Source organism: Echiichthys vipera (genome assembly GCF_963691815.1).
Source record: "Echiichthys vipera genome assembly, chromosome: 14".
NCBI classification, from domain to species: domain Eukaryota; kingdom Metazoa; phylum Chordata; class Actinopteri; order Perciformes; family Trachinidae; genus Echiichthys; species Echiichthys vipera.
In genome coordinates this window covers 15,282,148-15,307,802 of record NC_139839.1, presented here as the reverse complement: position 1 = coordinate 15,307,802, position 25,655 = coordinate 15,282,148, and the positions used below count along the sequence as shown (strand labels likewise).

Genomic DNA, 25,655 nt, shown 5'->3' with positions numbered 1-25,655 from the left:
TTTATTTTCTGCCTTAGAAAATGATCGGCAGAAAGGTCAGGTACACAAGAAAAACAGTTATCTTCCAATATAATCTATATATATTATCTTATGACTACTTACAGTATAAAACTTTTAGTTATTTTCAATTTACAGTACCTCTTATCCTTTCTGTTCCCATGTCCAGAAGGTGATGTGCAGTTGAGTTTCAGGGAGACCGTCTCCAGTCAAAGTTGTAAAGTCCTTCAAAGTGTTCATCCATTTTTTTATTTAGTCCAATCAGAAAATATCACCTCCGTTTTGAGAGGTAGGTTGCAAGCTTCAGCTTGAGCAACAAACGATCCACAATACTCAGGTGGTTCAAATGTTTACCTCCGTAGATCAGGTCGTAACTTCATTACGACCTGAGCTTGAGCAACAGCTTGAGCAACAAACGATACACAATACTCAGGTGGTTCAAATGTTTACCTCCGTAGATCAGGTCGTAATGAAGTCTCTGGATGGATATCCTGACAGTGAGCTGTAAATCTGGCAGGGGTTCCTGGAGAATTATCCCACATTGACGCCGAGGCCCACTTGTAGTTTGTCACCTCTGTGATTTACAAAGGCACCCATAATCAGGGTGGCAGGGAGTGGGGTCAAACGCTTCTCCAACACGCCACCTATTATGCACCGACTGTTTATCATACCTAGATACACACACAAAAAAGGTCTCATATACTGTATTCTTTCTTAACATTCAGCATATGACATTTGACTCTTAGGACTCTGTTAGTTTCAGACCGATGCAGTTGTCATTTACATGCCCACTGCCAGGGCATGAAATTGGCACCTGCCCACACGCAAAATAACTTAGTAACTTTTGTGATTGGCGGGGGAAACTGTCAATCTACCTGCCATGTTGGCATATAGCCAATAAGACAACACAACACTGAGCAAGTGTTGTGTGTTGTTGGCCAATCAGGTAGCCTATTGTTGCTCAGCAAGTGGAGTTGGTCACGCCCTAAATGCAGTTGAGCCTTGCACTTTAGACCAAGTTAGAGCGTCTAAATAGGGCCCAAAGTTACAGAAAGACATTTACCTCGAAAGACCATGTTGGCCTCTGGGAGTTCCATCTGGTATCCAAATGAGGTTGTGGTCTCCTGCGTCCTGGTACTGGCTTCAAACTCCACCCCAACTTGGATCTGATGAACATTAACACAAGTGTATGCACATTTGCAATAAGCACCTAAGAAAACGTGTGTTTACACCATAGACTGTGAAACACATGGACATGTATGGATGGTTATACAATATGGTTGCATTTGCTGTACCTGTTTGTTGGCTCTGTGATAGTAGCTAGCATGGGCACCTCCTTTCCCAGCATTTAATGTTGCCACCCAGTTGGGTCCTGCATGGAAAGAAAGGAATGGCAGAAAGCTGCTGCTAAATCAAGCCGAATAGATCAGCAAAGATCAATTAAGTCATGTGTTTAAAGCTGTTTAACAACGAAACGCAAAATCTCACCTGAGTACTGTCCAGCCAGAGTAAGAATTCCTCCTTCCTCTGCTCGGCCCCGATGGTAGACCAGCTCCCCTCCTAAGACTAGCCCAGAGGTCACACTCTGCAGGAAGTGTGCCACAAGGATAACTGTCCAAGAGAAACACACACAGATACATAATAGATTAGATAAACAAAAAATATCATGATGTAATTTGTTGCTTAATTGAGAGTTGAAAAAAAAAGTTTGTCTGATTGCAATAGTATTTTTTCCTAAAATCAGATAATGGGCCTCATGCATGTTTGATATGTTCAAACTGATATTGTAGTGTTATACAACAGTACCAATAGCCAAATTAAAATAATGATGATATTAATAGGCATACAATTTGAATTACATTATAATTAAAATGGAATCAAACAGTATAATACCAACATTATTATGAAGTGTAATTTATATAGGGTTTTCAAACTCAAAATTGCTTTCAAGTAATGAAATATACAATCTGAAAAACTTGGATAACAGCAGAACTGCATATGATTCCTCCTACAAGTGAGGACAACTCTACATTAAATTGTGTTTGTACCTAAGAGAAAAGTCGAAATACGAGAAAATTTGTAAATGCGGAAAGTTCTCCTAAATCGCTCGTACAAGCCACTTAAGAACGAATGGGCTCCTACAAGTGGCTCTTGCATGAGGCCCATTGCTCTTTTCATTCCAACTATGATTTCTCACCTGACTCTCTGACGATGTCTGGATTGGCAACCGTCACGGCAGCAGTGAAATCGTTGCCTCTGTACTCAGTTTCAAACTGCCACGTTACAAACTGGGACTGCTGAGTCTAAAACACAATCAATAAATCAAACATTAAGTTGTTTTCATTCGTTCATTTGTGTAAAATAAAGTGACGTGTGTAGTGACAGTGTCCAAACATGGGATGGGATAGATGGACAGACGTTAGGGTCTTACCTGGAACACTGTTCTGGCTCGTACGCGCTCATTGAGATGCAGCAGAGCGTGAGCGTTCAGACTGCCTGAAGAGTCCATCTCACCGATCAATGCTGGGGCATCCTAAAAGTGTGTGGAAGGATCAAGATGCAAACTGTCAACTAAAAAAAGACAGCAGCTTCATCTGTTTTACAACATTCCATACAGCGAATCAACATAAAGTAGTGGTAACATATTTATTATGTAACGACTCATGCTTGACCTTGTCCTTGCTGTAATCATCAGACTGCAGATGCTCCACGTGGAATCGATAGTATGAAGGACTAACAGCACTGAGGTGGAGAGCATGACTGACCTGCAAGCAAACGCGTACATCTTGTTACAAAATAAAGAGTTAGAACCTTTTTTAGATGGAAGAGATTAACAGCCTTATTATCTTTACAACAAATAGTTTGGATGTAAATTTACGTGGGTGGAAGAGGCACCTTGAAGAAGCTGCTCAGAGTTTTATTGAGGATCATCTTGACACCCTCAGTCTGTTGGGGAAACACATCTGGGGAGATAGGGAGGAAAACAGTTGGATCAAAAACATTACTACTTCACTTCTGTTCTCTATATATTGCCTTCTGCATGGTCGACACCTCTTTAACCATCGTTTACACCCAACAGTTCTTACTTTTTCGCCAGACATACCTTTGCAGCTCCTGTGGAGAGAGTGAAAGCTGCCTGGGTTCGGTAGACGGCCATCTCTCCTCTCCCAGCGTGGTGGACTGTCCCAGTGAGCAGGATGGGCACCCCAGCGAGAAGGAGGGGGGTCCGTGGAGAAAGGCCAGTTCTGATGGCCCGGACCAGACGACAAAGCCAGAACACTGCCCATGTGGGCACCACACTTCCTACAAGATGCAAAGAGACAAAGGAGAGATTTATGATGATGCTATGACATATTTATTTTTCTCACCTATAGCCTGTACCTGCACTATTTACAGCCAGACGTTGTCCTGTATTAAGAGAGCAGAGGCAAAGCAAAAAAAATGCACTGAAATACAATTTAAAGGTCCCATAATATTGTAAATAGTCAGTTTCCATGCCTTTGATTAAAAAGCAGATGGAGGTGCAATATAAATACTGTGAAAGTATTAAAATGCTCAAACCACAAAGATGCTCACAGCCTGTATTCAGAAACTTGTGACATATGGACTTCTGTACAGTTGTGATGTCAGAAATAAACTATATATATAGGATATAAAGTGCCAGTCATTACTTTGCTGCAGTGACACTAAAGGTGGTGCCAGGAGTGCAGATGCAGACGACCCGAACGCTGGCCAATCAGAGCAGAATGTTTTTTTGGACAAAGAGCCAATATGGGTATTTTAAGACACAGTATGAGAAAACTATTTAATGAATTAATTAATGTATTTGATTTTATATTAAAGCATTTAAACATATTATAATAGAAACCCCAAAATACAAGTATTTACCTGAAAATGGGCATAAAATAGAAAAAACACATTTCCTTGAGAAAATAAAGCACACAATAACATCTTTGCCAATATCACAAACAGAATAAGTTAATGACAGCACATGTGCAAGCAGAACACAAACGTAAATATTGAAATGCACAGCTAAAGATCTTTAAATTGGTTTGTACTGAATTTGAGTTGCAAGAAGGATTACGACTTTGTGCATCATGCAAGACTGTTGTTTTTATGTGCAGGTGCAGCAGTCCCGTTAGCTACTGTAGCATGACCTTAGCATCAGCCAAAGCACATAAATCTGCGCTCTGGTTGTTCTGCTACTTACTTCCGTTGTAACAAACGTTAAAATCCGGAACGGAACTGAGAATCGCACATCAGAAAAACTGTCAGGTGGAAATTTCCATAGACAAACTACTATTATGCAGAAAGATAATTGATGCTGGGATTCAAGTGATGCTGCAAATAGCTCCCTCCTCCAGATGTGATGTGCCACCCTGCAAATATGTTCCTCTAAAAACAAGGAGGGAAATATATGATCTGCAAAAAAAAAGGCTTTTATATTTTACATGTATAAAACCGGAAATTAAATAATAGCATTACTAAAATAACAACTATATAAATTTAACTTACTAGCTTTGTTGTTTTTTTTATTGGGTTTTGGATGAAACAGCACAACGTTCCTGAGGTTGTGTTTCTTGTCGGACTATTTTAGCAGCGACACAGCGCCTGTCACCTGTAGCAGCTTGCGTGGGTTTTTTCATTCGGCTTTCATTTACTACTGCACCGCCGGGAGGGAACAAGAGAAGGTCAACAGCTTCATCTACAGTAAAGTCAATATAATTTATTTTATTTAACCAACTTAGACACAACACGCGGACGTTATTTATTTACTAAAACATGCAATCACTATGATTGGGCTGTTATAGACCGTGAAGACGACTGACGGTGGTCATTCTCGCTCTGACGCGCCTCTCTCACCTATAAAAGGCAACCTTCAGGGAATTGAGTTTGTGGTTTCCCTCATTTCCAACTGGACTGAACATGTCTCCTTCGCGGTCCATTTTGCTGGTGGGAGAAGGGAACTTCTCATTTTCTGCCTCTGTGAGCCAGTTGTACTCTGAGACAGAGACCAGCATCACGGCCAGCTGCCTGCAGCATCAAGAGGAGGCACTGCGGCATGAAGGCGCAGCCAGTAACATTAAGAGCATCAAGGACTCAGGTACCGGTTTGTGACTACTTTCTCGTATTTGTGCCGTTTTGTTTTCTGTGACACTTACTTTTGTACACTTTTTTTTCTGTGTTAATCAGGTGGTGCGGTGCTTTTCGAGGTGGACTGTACAAAGCTGGAGGATTGTGCGTCTCTTCGGGGCCGTGTGTTTGATCGTGTGGTATTTAACTTCCCTCACTGCGGGAGAAAGAGTGGGGTTAAGAAGAACAGAAAACTTCTCAAAAACTTCTTCCTCAGGTAGAACTGCATGATTATCATACTTTAGGATTCAATCCACCGCATGTTCTCTATAGCATCCACCATCTAAATATTTACTGTTAGTTAGTGTAAGTAGAATTATAACAAATTCAAGTTCATTTTCCACTTAGTTTAAACGGAAAAAAAGTTATTTTGTCAATTTCAACAATTTCGTGTCGAAAAATTGTTTGTCAAACCATTAATTTACTGTAATTATTACTGTGGTGCAGTTGGGTATTAGTGTATAAGGTATAAGGCTTTTCTACCGCCCACATTTATGACAACACAACAACACCAGTTTTGCTCGGTAACTACATATTAAGTACTGAAAGCTGCCTTATCCTTTGATCAGACTAGACAGATTGTGATTCAATACCAGGTTTTCCCGTTTAATTTATTTATTTAAGTTCTCTCATGGCTGCTTGTGTTTAGACATCATCTTCACCCAGATTTGATTTAATACATACTTTTATGAACTGGAGAAATTTCCAATGTGTTTTTCCTATGACGTGAATACAGTACTAAATACTTGTTTGTTTTTATGTGCCCCCAGCTGTGTTCAGGTGCTGTCTGAAGAAGGGGAGGTTCATGTTTCCTTGTGCAATGGACAGGGGGGGACGCCAGCGGACCACCCAAAGCGAGAGTGGCACAACAGCTGGCAGGTGGCTTCCATGGCAGCAGAAGCGCACCTAATCCTTAGTGATGTCCGTCCTTTTGAGAGTGAGAAATACCAGAGCTACAAGTGCACTGGATACAGGTAAGGAGTCAAGGTGAGTGTTACAGTGTACAAAGAGAAACAACCCTTTGTGTGTGTGTGTGTGTGTGTGTGTGTGTGTGTGTGTGTGTGTGTGTGTGTGTGTGTGTGTGTGTGTGTGTGTGTGTGTGTGTGTGTGTGTGTGTGTGTGTGTGTGTGTGTGTGTGTGTGTGTGTGTGTGTGTGTGTGTGAGTGTGTGTGTCTGTGTGTGTGTGTGTGTGTACTGACACATTCTGTGATGTTACTGCTATACAGGAGCCAGGATAAGGGCTTTCATGTGGAGAAAGGTTTGCTCCACGTGTTTACTCGCAGCCTCCCCTACACCCCTCCTCAGATACTGAAGGTTGAGGAGGCTGTTGAAGGGGAAAGAGTCCACTACAATATACCAGCCGAGCTCAGTGATTACTTTTTCAGGTACAGTACCACAGACACTGTCATGCTGTTTAAGTAATATGCCACCAACGCAAAAAGAGTTATATAACCGCACACTTACCATCTCTTTTTTTTTCATCAGGGGATTTCTCAGCACAGGTTCTGTCCACCCTGTCAGGTTGGTGCAAGATTTTCTTCTCAAAGGACTGGCGGAGAAATGGACTGTTTCCATGACGACACAGACTGTTCCCTTCCTCCTCACGGCCAAACAGCTGCAGGCGTGTCGCCGTGACGTCGACAGCACACACTGCTACTGGATCCGCCTGCTTCAGAAAGACCTCAGCTCAGACGCTCATACCTCTGCAGACAAAAAAAAAGACCAGTTGATGTTTCTGGATGGTCGGGGACGCACAGATACACAAGACACTTGTGTTACCTCAGATAAGGTGAACAGGGTGAGGAGTAAAGGAGCTGAGAACTTAAGGTCTGCACGCTCTCTTGATGTTGATCCTGAAGCGGAAGGTGGTCTTTATATGCTGCGTCCATCACTGCTCCCTCAGATGGAAGAACTTCTAAATAAAAAAGAAGAGTGGATTAACAACGCAGGGAGTCATGGGGAGAATGAGGGGAATAATAAAAGTGTTGAAGCGGAAGGACATAAGCAGGAGGGGCACAGTGGGGGCTCTAATGGTGTCAACAGCTTGTTATTTGCCATTAGTGGCCTGGTGTTCAAGAATGTGCCCGTCAACCTCTGGGCTCTGCCTGCTTTTCACGAGCTCCTCCTCAGAGGTGTGTTCCCTTCAGAATGTGATCCAATCAAATTGCTTGGGCAAAGGCTGGAAACACTGCTCGCATCCTATGGGGTCTCCCTAGTCACAGAACAGGGGGGTCTGCGTCTGATGGCACAGCCGATGGGTTTAGTTGGTTCGGTGTTAGCAAGCAATGCAAATGACAACGTTAGTAATGTCAGCATTACTTTATCCCTAAATTTGGACCTCCTTGCTGTGCTCCTGTTCTCACTCCCCGACTGGCGGCTGATGTGGTCACATGACCCACGCTTTTTACAACAATTTTCACTCCGCCCATCGCCGGGGAAACCTTTCCAGCCATTCTCCCTGTTCCCCGAGCACTTCAGCTTTGACATCAGCTTCTGGACCGGGCCGACGTGGGAGGAGAGGAAGTTCCACGCTGTGATCCGAGAGGCCGGTCATGGGACCGTGGAGCAAGTTAAACTCATCGACACATTCTCACATCCTGACCTGAGCCAGACCAGTTACTGCTACAGACTCGTTTACCACTCACACACACATGCTCTGTCACACACACAATCCCTCCAGTTTCATAAAGACCTGGAGTCCTTTCTTACCTCTCATTTGCAAGTTACCATCAGGTAGCAACATTTGAATTTCTAGGAGGATCAGGGATTTAACCTCTTGTTTTTTTCAGATACATTAATTACATTCATTCTCTTTGTAACTGCTAAGCAAATTGTAAGTGTATATTCTGCAAAACTGTAGCTGCACCGTGTTTACAGTGGTTGAGGCATTGCATGCTTTCATAGTTCTATGAAATGCTACTAGAATTGTGTGTCTGTGTTTTAATAATCATACAATAAACATGTTATTTAACATAAATTAGTGTCAAGAATCATTGTAAAATAACAAAAGTAAAATGTATATGCATGTTGTGGCAAAGCATTAAAACTAATACTTTGCATAAAGAAGAAAAAGCACTGCACCATGCTATTGGGGATTTGGTGCTTAGGAGGTAAACTGTTAGCACCTCATACTTTGGTCCATAGGACTTGAACAAGAAACCCTTCACTCTCCAGGCCAGATCCCCACAGACTGAGCTACAAACACCCCCTAACAGCCTTAGAATCAATAATGTCTGTCTTAACAAGCAAAGGCACTTTAGTCCTCTGCAATGGTGGAAGAAGTAGTCCTTAAGTAAAAGTAACAATACCAAGGCGTGAAAGTCCTGCATTTGAAAATTATTCTTGAGTAAAAGAACAAAAGCATAACCAGCTTATAGTTTCAAAAATAAAAGTACTCACCATGCAAAATGACCCCTTTCAGAGTGTGAAGCCTTATAGGTCCCAGAAGTTTTTCTTTTGATCAGCAGCATAACTAAAAACACCTGTGAGGGTCTGGGCCCTTTGATCTATAACAATGCATCATATTTCATAAATTGATCCTAGCTTTTGTATGTAAAATCAAAGTAACTATAACTATAGCAGTTGAATTAATGTGAAGTAAAAATGCAATATTTACCTCTGGAATAGAAGTATAAAATAGCTTAAACCGGATATATTAAGGGGTTTATTTATGGTCTGTTAGAATTTAAATTAGTCGTGTATAGCGAAACAGGTAGCCGTATTTGTGGGGGTTGCAAGATATTTCATTGAGATGTGATATATATATATATATATGTAATCCTAAAAGACAAGGACAAATGTGTAATGTACAGAAAGAGAGAGTTGAATGAGAGGTTTCATACTGAGCTGGATGAGAGCTGTCAATAACCGAACAGCGGCGATAATGAACGAAGCGCCACTCGGGGAGCAGCGTCGGAAAACATGGCGGCCAAGGCGCTTCGGCAGCGAACCAGGCGAGGCAGCTGCAGACAAGATGCAAACAACGTCCCCGCCGAAGCTCGGCCACCGAAGGAGGAGAAAGGCGGCGATGACAGTAAAACCACAGAGACTCGGCAAGAGTGAGTATGAGCCGGGAGACACTAACAGTCGCCGGTCCTGTGAGCTCCATCCCCCGGTCTGACTGACAGCCTCAGCGGGGGAAGCTAACGTTAGCTACTTTGATACGTTAAGCAAGTTTGGGTCATAACGACACGATAACAACGATTGATAACGTCCCCTTAACAACCCACAGGACTGTGTCTTTACAGTTGTTTGAAATATAATGCTGTTGAGTTGAGTATCCGCCCCAAGTACTAGTTAGTTGCGTGTTTCTTTTGAGCGACGTAGTTGAGTAGTTGCCTGGTTACCCCAGTCAGTCAGATTCATTCATAAACTGCTGTCACATTGACAGGGTTATGACCATAGACATATAAAGAGTAGATGCCGCATCGAACGTTGGGCCGCGAGAAATGCGGCCGCCATCTTGGATCGGTCCTTCTCCCAGATCAGTTCTATGAATGACTCGTTGAGCCTATGAGTTGAGCAGCAGAAGGAACAAGATGCCAGAGCACTGTGCAGCGTATTCCTGCTCTAATCTAATATTACAATATTACAATTCATAATCAGTACGGTACAGTACAATTTTAAACAATTATACATAAATCCATGCATTTTTGAATGTTATAGTGAGTCCCTCAGGCTGTGGCAGGTAGATAAATATTTAGCTGCCAGAGGAGCTGCTGTCCCTTATTATATTATTATTATCTTGTCACAGTAGAGGCGTGGAGATTAGCCTCTGTGGGAATGTTAGTTAATTTACCCCCCGGCCAGATGTGTGTGTGCAAGCCTGTGTAGATATGAAAGGAGAAGCAGGGAGGAGAGGGGTTGTCGTACATCTGGTCTAGTGTAAATGGATTGCACATTTCAAGCAGTAGGTCAGCAGAGGATGTGCTGGGGTTTCATGAGAGGAAGACACTTCAGAGACAGTTCATCTCAGGTCACCTCAGATATTCTCAGTTTTGTTTTTTTAAATATTGAACATGACATTTAGATGAATTATGAGATAATTTTTCATGTCATGTCACTTTTTTTTTTAAAGTTTAGACTATCAAAGGAGAAGTGACAGAATCTGATCAACATCCTTTGCTGTTAAACTGTTTCATCAAACAGGAGCAACATGATGTGGGGTTTATTATAAAGAATGAATCAGAGATATACGAGGCAAGCGTGAACATGTATTTCCACTCTGTGCCCGATATTCTCACCGCTGAACAAAATGTCCCATACATTTTTACTTGGTTTTCCACATCTCCACTTGAAAGCAGGACGAACCAGAACTGATGGGTCCAGGCTTTTTTAGTTCAGTTGTACCACAGAAGTTGAAACAGTCTGAAAAGAAAAAATCATACATTTATTTAACTAAGGAAAAATCTTAAATGGTTTGTATAATTTAAAATGGATATTACTGAACTATGCCCCGTGTTTTTGTTTGCACATTAAATACAATTACTACATCATTAAAATATGTAATAAAGAAGACATCCACATAATTAGACCTTGCCTAAAAACAAAGGACACAGTCATTTTAGATACTATACAAAGTACTCCTCCAACATCACTGTCTTTTAGAATGAGAGCTACACTCTACACTTGGTAACTGTGCAAGAACAAAACAGTGTGAAAATGATCGATTTAACAAAATGTTATATATATTTGTATACCACACACACTCGCTCAAATGTGGACCCTCCCTCTCCTCTCCACTACCACGACTATTCGACTGGCAGAGCATGGATCATTTCTGAATATTTATTAACATATAGGGTTCGGCTCTTGTTTTTGTTTTTTAGTGCCTTAAATGGAAGTTTGTCTGTTTGACTTGTATTTAGATGTGTCCAAAATGTCATCTCTCTCTCTCTCTCTGACCTAATTGTATTGATACTCTTGATTTATATGTATTTTAATTTTCTCTGTGGGTGTGTGTGTGTGTGTGTGCATGCGTGTGTTTGTGTGTTTGTGTGTGTGTGTGAGAGAGAGAGAGAGAGAGAGAGAGTGAGTGAGAGAGAGATTTATGTATTCATGTATGAAATATAGCCTATTAATACTCTATAAATGATTTATATTGTTGTGTTTATATTTATAGTGTTTGCAAAACACCTATCATACATCACATATATCATATATCAGAATATTCTATTACTGCTAATCCCACTGTGAATATTAAAATACGCTGAACCGTGTCCTGTCCTTACACTGAGTGGAGCGGGCGACCGGGCCAAGATGGCGGCCCCACCGCTCGTCAGCGCCAATAGGCCCAACGTTCGATGAGGCGTCTACTCTTTATGTCTATGGTTATGACGACACAAACTGTCACCTCGCCCTCAGCACAGACGTAAATGTTTATTTTAAGTGCGTAATTGTTGATGTCAGTGCGTTGCTGAAGTCCTTTGAAGTCATTTATATCAGTTTGTAAGATGACGTGTCATAATAAAACGTAACGTGTGAGGATCAATGCTAAGCTGCAACTGAGCCGACTGAGTGTGAACCACGGACACCAGAGGAGTGTAGGTTATCCTGTAACCTGTAGTGACACGTTCAATGTTTTTAAAAGTACAGTAGTCACTCCTGATTATTTCTATTAACAAGAACACAGCTGACCACATCTGGGAGCAAGTTATAATGGGCATTGATAGATTATCGAAGTAAATAAAGTACTTTTTGGGGATGCAAGATAATATCGGCAAGCTATCGGTATCAGCCGATACTGACTTTAACATTAACTATCGGATATCAGATAACAGGACGATATAATAAACCGATAAATACATACACAGCTCCTTGATTAAATTAGATTAAATGCCCGATGGCGCTACGTGACATGTCACCTACGTCAAAAAAGCAATTGTCATAAATAAATATGGTTTATATAAGTTAAGTATTTGTCTTATGTTGAACAAGGAATGATTGAAAGTAAAAAAGGACAGACAGGAAATGGGGTGAGAGAGAGAGAGCGGGGGAGACATGCAGCAAAGGGCTGTAGGTCGGAGTTGAACCTACGGCCGCTGCGTCGAGGACCTTTAGTCTCTTTACATGGGGCAGGCAAAACAAAACTAGAATTGTAGGAGTAGCAGAGGACAGCTGTTCTGAGCAATACAGGTTTCATTAGTTATTTACTTCGTGTTCCACCAAACACCTTTTGTAATTAAGGGCATATTAATGAGCCAGATCTGAAATGATTACCATAATTGCTGTTTTATTAAAAACAGGTCCACTGGAAACATCAAACAGTTCAGCCTGTGAATGTTAAAACACATAGACAAGCATCAAAGGCCAGTTTTTTTGGTTCATTAGGTTGCTTCAGATGATTAGACTCTATACCATCAAGGTCATTTTCTGTTCAATGTACACAAAGCAGACATTATGCACTTTTTGAGTACATTTTTATTAAGTTGATTACATTTAATGCTGACATTGATCATAACAATAGTGCATATATTATTGTTGGTTATTTAGCAATTGTGCATCTGTGTGCGTGTTTTTAAATAGGTCAATAAGTCGGGGAGGACAGGTATGGGCTCCGGAAGGTTCAACTGCGTTTAAATGCCTGCTTTCTGCACGTTTCTGTGCAGCTTTGCTCAGCAACATCTCAGACTGTGATGAGACTTTCAACTACTGGGAGCCTGTGAGTACTACTCACTGCTTTTAGGAATCCTTTAGTGCAATGAGCAGATATTTGTGACCCAGTGATTTTCTCATATCTATGTCAGAATTTCTTTATTGCAAGTTACTGCTTCTTTTTCTGCAACTGCTGATCTGTACTGATGATGTTACTGTTTTGCCAGATGCACTACCTGCTGTACGGCACTGGGATGCAAACATGGGAATATTCTCCATTGTACGCCATCAGATCATACGCTTACTTATGGTTACATGCCCTTCCTGCTTGTTTGCATGCCCATGTTCTACAAACAAACAAGGTAACTGTTCCACACCTACTGTTATAATTTATTACAACGTTTGTTATTGATATTTTAAATGACTGACCGTCAGCAAGATCACCGGCTCTCTTTTATTCCCAGTGTTCTCTCATTGAGAGGACTGCATTTACCTTAAACTGCAGGACAACAGTGTCCTGTATGTAGAAACATAAAGAAAGCATGTACACACACACACACACACACACACACACACACACACACACACACACACACACACACACACACACACACACACACAGAGGTGTGTATATCATTGAACTGGTATATTTGCAGAAGCTTCAGGCTTGTCTTTGAATTGTGTTGCAGGTTTTGGTGTTCTACTTTGTACGCTGTGTCTTAGCATTCTCCTGCTGTGTCTGTGAACTCTATTTCTACAAGTGAGTTTACACTCCTCTTAAATGCAAGTAGGCATCCTAAGCATTTTGCACACTCATTTTTGCGATGATTATGTATCTTTATCTTTATATATATATATATATATAGACAATGATGATTAATATCCAAGTTAATAATTTGGCTTGTGTGTGACACAGGGCAGTTTGTAAGAAGTTTGGTTTGCATGTGGGCCGTCTAATGTTGGCGTTCCTTGTCCTGAGCACGGGAATGTTCTGCTCGTCTGCAGGTTGGTCAGATTTATTCACTTAGTTCATCCATTTCCATCTCTGTTGTGATTTATTACTGATTCCATCATTTTTTATTATCGTTTCACTTTGGTATCTGACTCAAATAACTTTCTAATTGCCTCTATCCCAGCCCTCTGTGATGTTACCATCCATCTTTTTTTAATAACTTATTACAGAGTCATCTTTTTCTGCCAAATCAGCATACTGGTCAAAAATAAGGAGCGGAACGGCCATTTGCACAGTGTGCAGTATACATTTAAGAACATACATTTCTAGGGATGAGATACTGCTTATCGATACGGTACTTAAACGGTTATCGGTTCTTTTTTCTTTTTTTAAATGTAACAAATTGAGAATTGAATTGAGAATTTAATGTACTACTGCTTTATTTTCTTGTATCTTAGAATGTACTTTACTAACTGTACTGTAATAAATGTTTTTGAAAGCCAAATCTGCAGCACAGTTTTGAAGAAAATAACAGCATAAATCAAATAGAAAACGTTTTAATAGCAACGTTTAGCATAAGCTATCTATACAACAACATTAAAATACAGTGTTAATGTGGGCATCACGTCATTACTCCTGTGTTTTTTTATTTTGATTATCTCTGTTTGCTCTGGCAGCATAATAAATCGCGAGCATAAATTACTGTATCTGAGGTGGGTTGGGAAAGGGGAGATTTGCGATCTAGGCTCAAAATGATGCATTTATCCGGCTGAATATTATGCACTTTTAGGTGTTTGGAGCATTACTATTTGCGTCAATTTTGGTCAAATTAAAACCCACACTTTTGTTCTCTGCGTCATAGTCTCTATCGGTGTGAGCGAGAGAATGACAGACATGCAGCACCAAGCCCCGCCCCCTGCACAGGAGCGCGGCCTTTGATACAGAACCTGTTCATAAGGAATGCAAGGACCATTAAGCAGGACCGATAACGTCAGAGCATATCGATAGTACGGCCTTTCAGAATCTTGCCCCGTGGCAAATTTAGAACTTGGTTATGGTACCCATCCCTAAACATTTCATATTTGTGGTACATTTCTGTTTTCAATATTCCCCTTATTCCCCTTTATTCCCTTCCCTTTTATGAAGGTGGGATGAAAAAGGCAGCTGTAACATATTTAGATGTGACGTGTCTGTGATGGTTCCTTTTTTGCTGCTCATTTATTGTGATCTATCCTCCCTTTTGTTTTTGCTCCTCAGCATTCCTGCCTTCCTCTTTCTGTATGTACACAACCCTGGTTGCCATGACGGGGTGGTTTCAGGACTCAACACCATTAGCCATCTTAGGTGTGGCTGCCGGTGCCATTGTTGGATGGCCTTTCTCTGCTCTGGTTGGGTACGGTCTTGAACAAAAATGCGTATTTGTCGGCAGTACAATCTTTTTGACTCTTAATACAGCTTCGACATATTTTCTCCTCAGAATTCCGATCGCCTTTGACCTGCTGGTGTTAAAGAGGCAGTGGAAAAGTTTTATCACCTGGTCAGCTGTTGCTTTGCTTCTGCTGCTGGTGAGAATATTGATTTTTCAAAACGCATGTAAAACTAATAAGGCTTTAAATTTGCATATTATAGGACAAAGGTACATATAAATGCGCTTCTTTGCAGTGTCACAGCTGCAGCGTGTGCATAGACCTTCTGTGGGAGAGTTAATCAATAATGTGGGAAGATAAGGGGATATTACATTTTCTCTGTTTTTTTTTCATGTGTCATACAGAAAATGAAATAATATAACAGACATTGTCATGGTAAATACAAACACTCTGTAATTCTTCATTAATGATACACTACATTATGTTTGATGTTGCTAAATGTAAATCGGCCTATTTACTTTCCTCTCTCTTTCCTGTGTGTCTTTCTCAGGTACCCCTTGTGGCAGTGGACTCTTACTTTTATGGCAAACTGGTCATCGCTCCAGTCAATATTCTGCTATATAACGTCTTCACACCACATGGACCTGATCTGTATGGTAATATACAAGCATACCTACTATCTGGTTGATCAAACCTGCATTGTGTTGCGCCAGGTTTTATTACAGCCTCTAGTATATAGTTGTTTAAAGTATTCTGTGTGAAATTTAGAACGTGAGGTATTATTTTTATAATTTAACAATATTGAATCACACCAAGAAAACTGACCTTACTAGAGCCGATCAGTTAGTTAAAGCATCAGAAATAGAATTTCCAAGTTGATTCTAGTGACACTTCCATCAATGGTTTTGCCATACAACAGTTAAACACACCATTAAGGTTTTTTTATTCTAAACAATGCTGGTGTTAATTAGGCATGCTTAGGGCATTTATTATAGTGATTGTTGGCTGATTGTATATAGTATATTTAATGATAATGGAACTATAGTTAAAGCATGATACGTTTAATGCTGTACTGTTTTTTTAGTGAACTCTAGAGGGCATACCATCATCAACACTTATCATATCAAACACTCAGAGTGCCAATAGGTTGTAAATAGACCCACCACTATTGTTCAGTGTTTTATCTGCTCTTATATTCTTTGACCATCCCCTCTGTGGATTTTCAGCCAGAACTTTATGTTGTCTTTACTGTAATACTCTTTACATGAGTTTTAATACAAAGCATGTTTTGTGTTGTTTCATTTTCAGGTACAGAGCCCTGGCATTTCTACTTTGCAAATGGGATCCTGAACTTCAACCTGGTGTTTGCTCTGGCACTGTTTTCTCTGCCACTCACTGCTCTCATGGAGACACTGTTACACAGGTTCAATGGTGAGGAGTGTCTGTTTCATACACCAGCACTAAAAAAAAGGAATAAACAGTGTAATAACTTACACTTTTTGGATGATGAAAAGGTTGTTATTTGTTTCTCTTAGCAGAACAATATTTATTATGATTACAAGTGGTGTGTTAATGACACACTCGAGTACTTTTCACCTCATTGTGTCGTAGACTTTTATGTAACAAATGTCTATGTTGGCAAACTGATTGAATTCTGATATGATGCAATCCAATCGCTATTTCTTGTAACTAATGACTGTTAGTATTACAAAACCGCTCCATCAAAATTGTACCCAGCCTCAGTAAACGCATATATAACCACGTTTTGACCCAAAGTTTCTGGGACTTACAGTTAAAACAATCATTTTTCAAGGAACTAAAAGTTTTGCGGCCCACTGCGGTCTAAAGAACCACAAAGATTAGGCAAATTAGTCTGCTTAAGTATAAAAAAGCAACATGACGGAACAAGGGCTGCGGATGTTGGCAGCCTGTGTGCCCGTCCATTTCATCTAAAAAACTTCACTGCATAATTTTCTGCTCGCAGTATTTGCTGCTGCACCATAGATGTATTGCTCATCAGTGACGGCCATCCCTGTAAAACCGACCCAAAAGTCCCTGTTCTTTCAGTACTACGCTCCGAACAGGTACTCTTTAGGGGGTTAAATGACCCCGGAAAATGTCCCAGGAAGTTAATTTTGACTCAGGTCCCTTGCGTCTAAATGCAGTGAGTTCCTGCAGTCAAAAATTGTCTTACGTGGCATTATGAGGTTTTCAGCAAAAGCAAAAAATGTATCACAATTAATATGTTTTCAAGAGTTTATGTTTCTGACCAGCCATTTTTCAAAGCAGCTCCTCTTGTGATTTCTCGTGCTTGTGCACACGTGTTTTCTGCAGTGCAGAACCTGGGCCGTCCATACTGGCTGACTCTGTCTCCCATGTATCTATGGATGTTGGTTTTCTTCACCAGACCTCACAAAGAAGAGCGTTTCCTCTTTCCCATCTACCCCCTCATCTGCCTCAGTGGGGCAGTAGCCCTCTCCTCTCTACAGGTGTGTTTTGCCATTTTGTTTTTTTTGTTTCAAAATGGTAGTGTGTTAGTTGTCTTAATGTGTAGTAGTTTTTAGAATCTTTAAAAATAAATTGTGTCAGATTCATTTCATTTCTTGCAGAAATGCTACCACTTCCTGTTCCAACGGTACCGACTGGAGCACTACACGGTCTCGTCCAACTGGCTGGCCCTAAGTGCAGTCGTGGTCTTCACAGTGCTGTCACTGTCTCGCTCTGTCGCCCTCTTCAAAGGTGTGTGTACAGGCAGACACTATTCTTCTAAGCATCAGTATCAGGATAACAAAATAAACAGTCCAAGATGGATAAATAGAGATCTTTCCCTCCGTCTACAGGCTACCACGCCCCTCTGGACCTGTACCCAGAGTTCCATCGAATCGCCAAGGATCCGACTCTCCACTCAGTCCCTGAAGGCAGACCTGTTAGTGTGTGCGTGGGCAAAGAGTGGTACCGCTTCCCAAGCAGCTTCCTGCTACCACACAAGTCCGTATTCAGGTCTCTTATGAAAGTATGGAAAGTATTTTGTCATTATCAAGTGCTGATTGTTTCTCTTTCTTAATCTACAGCTGGCAACTGCACTTCATTCAGTCTGAGTTTAAAGGGCAGCTGCCTCAGCCGTACACCTCTGGTCCTCTGGCCACACAGAGCATCCCAGCTAATATGAACGACCAGAATCTGGAGGAGCCGACAAGATATGTGAGTCACACAAGTGCATGTGTGCTGACACATGGACACTACTGAATAGCAGTTGCATTCTAATTGTGAATCTTTTACCCTGTGCAGGTGGATTTACGGCAGTGCCACTACTTGGTAGATCTGGACACTGATGAAGAGACGCCACTGGAGCCACGATATTCAGCCAACAAAGAGGAGTGGAACATCATCGCCTTTAAGCCTTACCTTCAAGCCTCAAAGTATTTACCCAAATCTGAAATTTACACAGAGAAAAAAATCTAAAGTCTTTAAATTTAAAAAAGTTTGATGAGATGTTTAAAAGAGACTGATCCAGTTTTTTTTTCTTTTTCTCCATCAGGTCATCTCCCTTCTTCAGAGCGCTCTACATCCCATTTATATCAGAGCAACACACCACCTACAGGCGCTACATCATCTTGAAACCACGGCGGCAAAAGCAGCCTCGTAAGCGGACCCATGGCTGACCTTTGAACTTGGGCTCAAGTCCAGAACCTTAACAACAGAAATCAGTCACTTCCCCTTAAGAGTGTGTGTGTTTGTGTGTGTGTGTGTGTGTGTGTGTGTGTGTGTGTGTGTGTGTGTGTGTGTGTGTGTGTGTGTGTGTGTGTGTGTGTGTGTGTGTGTGTGTGTGTGTGTGTGTGTGTGTGTGTGTGTGTGTGTGTGTGTGTGTGTGTGTGTGTGTGTGTGTGTGTGTGTGTGTGTGTGTGTGTGTGTGTGTGTGTGTGTGTGTGTGTGTGTGTGTGTGTGTGTGTGTGTGTGTGTGTGTGTGTGTGTGTGTGTGTGTGTGTGTGTGTGTGTGTGTGTGTGTGCGCGTCTCTTATTGTGTGGTATCTGTGTGAGTGGCGGAGATGAATGAAAGCGAGGGTGTATAATTTAACTTGGAATGTTAATAAAAACATGCTTGACTGCTAATGAATCCACCTTTTTTATTGGGACAGTTAAACCACTTCACCACAAGCAGACAGATTTAATACTGATCTCATTTTATTTGAAGGTTTCCTGGTGTAACAAACATACAAACCACTCACTTACAGGAGAGATGTCAGGGCATTATACATTCTGAATAAATAATAGTAATATATTTGGTCATTCTTTTCTATATCATGCCATTGCTGTGGTAAGGCTGCAGGCACTCAAATCCACTGTATGAGCTGTTAGCATTGTGTTTGATTTCCTCAATGGAGACAGAATTCCATTAATAAATAAGGGAACAAGTGTATTCATTTACTTCAAGTTCTGGACATCTCACAATTTAAGGCTATGTCAAAACACACTTGCAGTACATACAAAGAATACTCCCTTAATCTGTATTGATTTGGTTTATTGTGTCTCAATTTGTTTGAGGTAGCCTGTTTATATCAGGTGAGCTTGGTTGTGTTTAAAACAGGCACAGTAAACATAAGGGTCCAAGACCTCAATAGTTATCATACCAAGCAAGGGCAGCATGACAAGGCCATGCAAACAAGCTGCTTCACAAAGACGGCATAATCATTCAGTCAGATCTGAGACACTCCATGCTATTACTTGAAGTTTAACTTGGCTTCTTTACTGGGCCTCTTTTCCGTAAAGCTCGAGTATCTACTGCCTCTGAAGACCGCCTGGTTTCCTGTGTGCACATTTTTTGTGGTAATTTCACAAAAAGAAAGTGTGTTTGAGATATGTACAGTTAAAGCACAAATCAAGTGAATTGATTGAGAAATAATCTAGTCTTAGGGCCGAGTTATGTACACATAGACAGTTTTTTTAAAAAGGATCCGGAAAGTATCAGAAATATGTCAATTCTATTTCATGCATTCTTCTTTCTTATCAAACCCTCGTGCCTCCATTACCCACAATGCAACGACCAGCAATAGTTTGGTTGAGATTCGGGTTAGATGCTGGACCGTACCCCCTGAATAAATCTTAAAGTCAATAACTTAGCAGCTAGCTAACGTTGTCTATGAGGGTTAGGGTTTGGGTTAGGTTAAAAGATAGGGTTAGAGTTACATCTCATTACTGATTGTAACTTATAAGTTCAAACAACAGTCTGTGGGTTGCCGCCTGTGTAGTTTACTTATATTTTTTTGTTATAAGTATACGTATCTTGACGTTTTGAAGGTACACTCTAATCTACCAAGATTTGGGGTGTGTTATGGGGGTCATTCCTATGTTCCCCAGGTCCCATGTTCCCCTTCCCTTTGCTGATTTCATTCAGCATTTTGTTAGGGTTAGGGGTTACGCTTAGGGTCAGGGTCAGGGTCTACTTTGGCCCATTTGCCATGAAATTTGGCACTGATTAGGGAAAAAATAACAGACCGGGACCCTTTCTATGAAAAGCGGGAAACATACAAAGCGGGGAACATAGGACCTGGGCAACATCGGTGTGCTCCAGTGTTATGCTAGTAGCAGCTAATGTAGCCTAATGCTAGCCTCGAGCAACCTCTTGTAGTCTTCAACCCCAACCAGTGCTGACTTGTGTGACATAACTTTAGGCAATTTATCCAACTTCACTCAGCAGACACAAAAGGCTTAATACATTTTTTTTCACATATGGAGTAGTTCTCCCCAAGAGGAAAGACTTTGAGGTTTAACCGTGGGAATTAATTATGCCTTCCAGTATTGCAAGTAAGAAAACGATAATTTAAAGGCTGTGGGAAATGTGGTTCATTGTTAGCAATACCATTTGATAGCAAGGCATTACACGGTATTTGCACATACAAACCGATAGAAGATGGGCAGCATTTTGTAATTTAGGTAAGCTGATTTTAAATTCATATTCCTTAACAAATCTGCTTTTGATTACCACAAACTAAGAACCAAAAGGTCCTACCAAAAGGGCTACAGGTTGAATTATGTCCTGAAATCCAATACAAATACAAACAATTACAACCACGCATGTCTATAGTACAGTATGTTTGCTGCTCTCCTGCCAATATCTGCTGTACACACAAGTGTAAAATCTGTTCAGAGGATCAGTAGTTTTCTCTGTTGATCCATTCTTGCTCATTGAAGTATCTCCTTCCGCCATCAAGATTCAGCCCATTTCTGTAGCAATCCAGATTTGCTTGGTAGGATTTTCGGTTTCCATAGGTTCCGAGGCTGGTTTGGTAAGTGTCTTCCTTGCCGTTGGTGATGTATGTCTGATAGAGGTCAGCCTTTACTGTGTGACTTCCAGGCCTAATTTTGTCATCATAAAGGTCACTCCCTCCTCTGATACTGGCGTTATACAACCCATGGTCCCCATAAACACTGCTGCCGTAATGCTCACTCTTTGTCGTACGACGACCTAGACTCCTGTCATAAAACTCTCTGTGCCCGTTGCAGCCCAGACCGCCGTCATTTAAGTCCCTCTTTCCTGAGCGGCCCAAGCTGGTGTCGTAGAAGTCGCGGGTGGCGCGACGTCCAAGGCTGAGGTCATTGAGGTCAAAGTTGAGGAAGCAGCTCTCTGTGCTGGCAAGAGTCACAAAGCCGCTCTCTGTGTCCCGACCCCCCAGGTTGTCGTAGTCACCTGTCGGGGTGTCAGGGGAGGAGCATAAAAAGGAGGTGTTCTTGGTGTGAGGGCGAGCTGAAACCAGGTCATCCTCCTTCTGGGAGCGAATGACGTTGTAGACGTCAGTTGGAGCCGGGCTGGGGCAGAGGGCCAGGTCTGTCTGGCATACTTCGGATTTCTGCTCTTTCCTCCTTCTGTCTCACACACAGAAGAAAAGCATGAATAACAAGACCCCTCAAACATAGAATGTAGTAGATGATGTACCATATGCAAGAGTTTTACTGAAGCGCATGATCTTCACTTTATATCGAAACTGAGGTGTTGATTGAACTTGACAGTTTTTTTAGTGCCAGAAAACATCAGTGTCTCAGGGCACTGATCCTACTAGCAAGTATTGCAGAAGTAGCAAAAGCTGATAAGGTTTATTTCGTTGACATAGACCTTCACTGTTGTCCACAAGTTATCAAAAACACACAAATGACCCACATCGTTGCACTTGGTGTGTTCCTCGATTACGGTAAACATGGACTCCCGCCCTGAAACCCCAAATACACCGTCCTGCTACAGTACTCACTAGTGGTTATTAATCCACAGTCGAAGATAGTCCACAACAAATGCACTGCGTCTCAAATTTCAAAGCCTTTAAAAAAGGTTAAACTATGTATTTGAGAGTGAATTTTAAAGATTAAGGCTGAAAAAACAAATGTTTGCCACAGACTGGGTAGGGAAGACTAAAACATACTAAAACATTAGAGTACCACTTAAGTGATCCTTTAAGTTTACCAATTAAAGACACGCTGCTTGTTGTATTATGGATTTTTCCTATCATGTTGCCGCTTGATGTCTATAGCTTAGATAGTCCTAGGAAATGAACTGTTTTTTAAAGTAAGACCGTTTTTCTAGTAAGGATTTTATCAACCATGCTGATGTTTGAGTTGCAGTAGATCAAAGATGCATTTGTTAGGATCCTCACCGTCTGTCAAGTAGTTTGAAGCAGCAGACTCCCATCACTGTCAGTAACAGCAGGATCAGGGGTATGGTGGGAATGATGATGTAAACCAAATTCAGAGCTGAAAGAGAGACAGGAAACAGATAAATATTTAGAGATGATTATGACGAATGCAGAAAAAGATTTATCAACGTGAATCTCAGTCAACCTGTACTTCTGCCCTGGTTGTGGTCACTTGGATTCCACGGCAGCACAGATGAAGGGAAGACATCTGTAATGAGAAGCATCGGTTACACATCACTATGTATTGACCACACTCACTTTCAAAGAGTAGTCCATTTTTTACTGAGCGCATTTTACTTTGAGTGGAGTTGGGAGGAGGGGAAGGGTCCTGTGGCTTCTCTGTGGAGAGAATGAAGCACGGTCAACAATGTCCAAGTATTCTCAAAGTAACAGAATATTGAAATACTGTGTTCGCGGTACCTGCAGTGTATTTACAGATGAAGTTGTTCTTGGTTTCACAATTGTCGTCGTTCCACTGGAACATGTAGAGGCCCCCCAGCCCGGGAGGAGCGGACGGTTGATGATACATTACCACACACACCTCATAGCCGCACGATGGCTCATCCCAATGCCATTTCCTACAACAAACACACACACACAAAGCACTTTTCCTCCCTTGAAAAAAACAATATGGCGCATCACAAGGGGTTACTCCTAATGAAACTTTCGATGAAATCCCTGTTAGGCTTGGAAGAAAGGTGAAAAATTATTTAAGGAACTGAAGTATAGAAATACTAAAAAATGTTTTAGGTAATTTAGAAAAAAAAATTAAAGTTCCTATAATGCTTAAGTACACATACTACATAGTATACTTGTATTTGGGGTTTCTAGAACATATTTGCATGTTTTAATTATTTTTTAAAACACATCGTTTTCATTCTTTCTATCTGTATATTGTATTGTATATCTGTATTAACTGTCTGTCTTAAATGCTTCATTTTAGCGCCTGCCTCTTTAAGGGCGCACTCACACTGTCCATCCGTACCGTGCCCAAGCACGTTTCACGGCTAAAGTCTAGTTCGTTTGACCAGTGTGAGTGCAACTGTACCGCTCCTAGGCGCGCTTGCAGTTGGACAAGATGCACAAAAACTCCGAGGTCTATGGAAAGATTTGTAAACATTGTGATGACATCAATCAATGCGTGTGACGTGTTACGTTCTGATGATGTATAGACAGGCAAGAAGGATTTGTGCTAGGCCCATGTAGTGTGAGTACAAACGGGGCTGGGCTGTGGGAGGAGAGGGAGGGGCGGGACAAGTACCCTAAAGCACGGGGCACGGTATGGCTGGACAGTGTGAGTGCGCCCTAAGCCCCTCTCCCAAAAAAAGCCCACTCTGCTTTGATTGGTCAGTGTTGGTTTGTTTGTTTTTCAGTATCTCTGTACCGTCATTACACCTGGAGACTGACTGTAGCGTCCCCTATAAAAAATATAGTTGTGACATCACAACCATATCAAAGTTCTGACTGAAGGCTTGTTCAAAAGCAGAGTTTATGAATATGGACTGTGTGAATTTCTCTGTTGAGCGGTTTGGTACTTTCACAGTATTTATATAGCACCTGGACCTGCTTTATTATAAATAAATAAAATACATTTACATTTAATAGGTCACTTCATTGCTCTAAAACTCTCTAAAATGATAAACTAATACTCATACTGCCTTTGCTTTTTGCCCTCCGGATCCTTTAACTACCTCCCACCCACCTAAATGTGGACTTGCTGCCATCCAGCCAGTAATACTGTGAAGAGCAGTCTGAGCTGTTGTCATCTTCTCCATGGTTACGGCGGAGACCGATCCAGAAGTCTCCATCAGTTGGGCGGAGCTCTGTGATGAGCTGCTCTATGATCTTCTGCTCAGACGCAGACTCCACGCTCAGCAGCTGCCCCCCGTCCCGTCTGCAGGCGAGCTCTGCCTCTACAAAGTTTAGCCTCCGCCGGAGCTCAGAGAAATAGGCCAGCTTGTAACAGGGCCTGCCTTTTCCTGCCTTGCATACACGCTGACCTGCAGCCAAAGACACATATGCACACACACCCACACACACACACACACACACACACACACACACACACACGCACACTCACACACACACACACACACTCACACACACACACACACACACACACCCACACACACACACACACACACACACACACACACACACACCACACACACACACACACACACACACACACACACACACACACACACACACACACACACACCTGATTACATGTGTCAGATGTGCACTGAATTTTCTTTATATATCACAAGCATCAGCTACGAGAGCGCTGAACACAATAAAGGACCATCCTGTGGGAATCATGGGAATTTTGTTCCCACATGTTAGATCGATGGTGTTAGTAGTGGAAGCCTTTTATACCGTAAAATTGTAATTTTGAGAGGAGTATGTCGCCTACCTCTGGCTTCGAATATATCCGCTTCAAGAGCCAAACATCCAGCATAAAGTCAGGAAGGCAGACCATGAGGAAACCAAAAATCCACAATTGAGGCAAGAGTTCATATATTTACAGTTTACAGTTACAGTGTTGTGTTTTCTGTATGCAGCTTACCTGTAATGAGGCTCGTGGCTGCAGATGGATCAAAACATAAAAGCAGGAGGTGACAGAAGATTGTCAACAGGTCCATCTTTGTCAGTTGTTCACCACCACCTCTTGTATCTCAGTTTAGTCTTTTTCATACCGCTGTCTGCTCATCTGGTCATCAGTGAAGCTCAGAAGAAACCAGAGAAACTCTACCTGCACCTTAATTGGTGAGCTGTCACTTCAGGTGTGAGAAAATGCCCTAAAAAGGATGAAATACAATGAGAAAGCTAAATAAGTGCTCTAGAGGCAGGTCTCCTGTTCTATCTGCTGAAAGAGAGAGTATGTGAGACAGAAGGAGGAGCAGGAGGAGGAGGAGAAAAGACTGCGTGTTT

At 41.6% G+C, this 25,655-nt stretch overlaps 4 protein-coding genes across 4 annotated transcripts; 2 read left to right on the top strand and 2 right to left on the bottom strand.

Annotated features, from left to right (window-relative positions):
• Positions 1-436: 436 nt before the first annotated feature.
• Positions 437-3,293, bottom strand: LOC310956796 (mitochondrial import receptor subunit TOM40B). The gene is made up of 9 exons (XM_083927168.1): positions 3,101-3,293; positions 2,893-2,960; positions 2,670-2,762; positions 2,429-2,530; positions 2,195-2,300; positions 1,486-1,608; positions 1,293-1,369; positions 1,061-1,163; positions 437-668 (listed from the first exon to the last, which is right to left on the bottom strand). The coding sequence occupies exons 1-9, from the start codon at positions 3,282-3,284 to the stop codon at positions 529-531; spliced, it is 996 nt and encodes a 331-aa protein (XP_083783294.1). The 5' UTR covers positions 3,285-3,293; the 3' UTR covers positions 437-528.
• Positions 3,294-4,715: 1,422 nt separating this feature from the next.
• fdxacb1 (ferredoxin-fold anticodon binding domain containing 1) lies at positions 4,716-8,064 on the top strand. The gene is made up of 5 exons (XM_083927158.1): positions 4,716-5,101; positions 5,191-5,347; positions 5,901-6,104; positions 6,357-6,515; positions 6,616-8,064. Exons 1-5 carry the CDS (start codon positions 4,924-4,926, stop codon positions 7,865-7,867), a joined length of 1,950 nt encoding a protein of 649 aa, XP_083783284.1. The 5' UTR covers positions 4,716-4,923; the 3' UTR covers positions 7,868-8,064.
• A 978-nt stretch (positions 8,065-9,042) lies between these two features.
• Positions 9,043-18,800, top strand: alg9 (ALG9 alpha-1,2-mannosyltransferase). Its single transcript, XM_083927159.1, has 15 exons — positions 9,043-9,188; positions 12,655-12,790; positions 12,951-13,085; positions 13,413-13,483; positions 13,640-13,728; positions 14,933-15,068; positions 15,153-15,240; positions 15,593-15,698; positions 16,351-16,473; positions 17,377-17,531; positions 17,652-17,781; positions 17,883-18,030; positions 18,114-18,243; positions 18,331-18,461; positions 18,581-18,800. Exons 1-15 carry the CDS (start codon positions 9,052-9,054, stop codon positions 18,702-18,704), a joined length of 1,839 nt encoding a protein of 612 aa, XP_083783285.1. The 5' UTR covers positions 9,043-9,051; the 3' UTR covers positions 18,705-18,800.
• Positions 18,801-21,191: 2,391 nt separating this feature from the next.
• Positions 21,192-25,366, bottom strand: layna (layilin a; the record flags this gene model as incomplete). Its single annotated transcript, XM_083927161.1, has 8 exons — positions 21,192-21,903; positions 22,683-22,779; positions 22,873-22,929; positions 23,019-23,060; positions 23,142-23,299; positions 24,424-24,721; positions 25,138-25,158; positions 25,291-25,366. The coding sequence occupies 8 exons, from the start codon at positions 25,364-25,366 to the stop codon at positions 21,192-21,194; spliced, it is 1,461 nt and encodes a 486-aa protein (XP_083783287.1).
• Between the last annotated feature and the right edge of the window lie 289 nt (positions 25,367-25,655).

Bases quoted from the DNA above. Each gene is read 5' to 3' on its own strand.
- LOC310956796 (XM_083927168.1), bottom strand. From the start codon at position 3,284: ATGGGCAGTGTTCTGGCTTTGTCGTCTGGTCCGGGCCATCAGAACTGG. The intron at 2,961-3,100 runs GTATGTCTGGCG...CTATCTCCCCAG, and splicing joins TCTCCACAGGAGCTGCAAAG to ATGTGTTTCCCCAACAGACT. The intron at 2,763-2,892 runs GTGCCTCTTCCA...GTTTGCTTGCAG, and splicing joins CTCTGAGCAGCTTCTTCAAG to GTCAGTCATGCTCTCCACCT.
- alg9 (XM_083927159.1), top strand. From the start codon at position 9,052: ATGGCGGCCAAGGCGCTTCGGCAGCGAACCAGGCGAGGCAGCTGCAGA. The intron at 16,474-17,376 runs GTGAGGAGTGTC...TGTTTTCTGCAG, and splicing joins ACTGTTACACAGGTTCAATG to TGCAGAACCTGGGCCGTCCA. The intron at 18,462-18,580 runs GTATTTACCCAA...TTTCTCCATCAG, and splicing joins CCTTACCTTCAAGCCTCAAA to GTCATCTCCCTTCTTCAGAG.
- fdxacb1 (XM_083927158.1), top strand. From the start codon at position 4,924: ATGTCTCCTTCGCGGTCCATTTTGCTGGTGGGAGAAGGGAACTTCTCA. The intron at 5,348-5,900 runs GTAGAACTGCAT...ATGTGCCCCCAG, and splicing joins CTCAAAAACTTCTTCCTCAG to CTGTGTTCAGGTGCTGTCTG. The intron at 6,516-6,615 runs GTACAGTACCAC...TTTTTTCATCAG, and splicing joins CTCAGTGATTACTTTTTCAG to GGGATTTCTCAGCACAGGTT.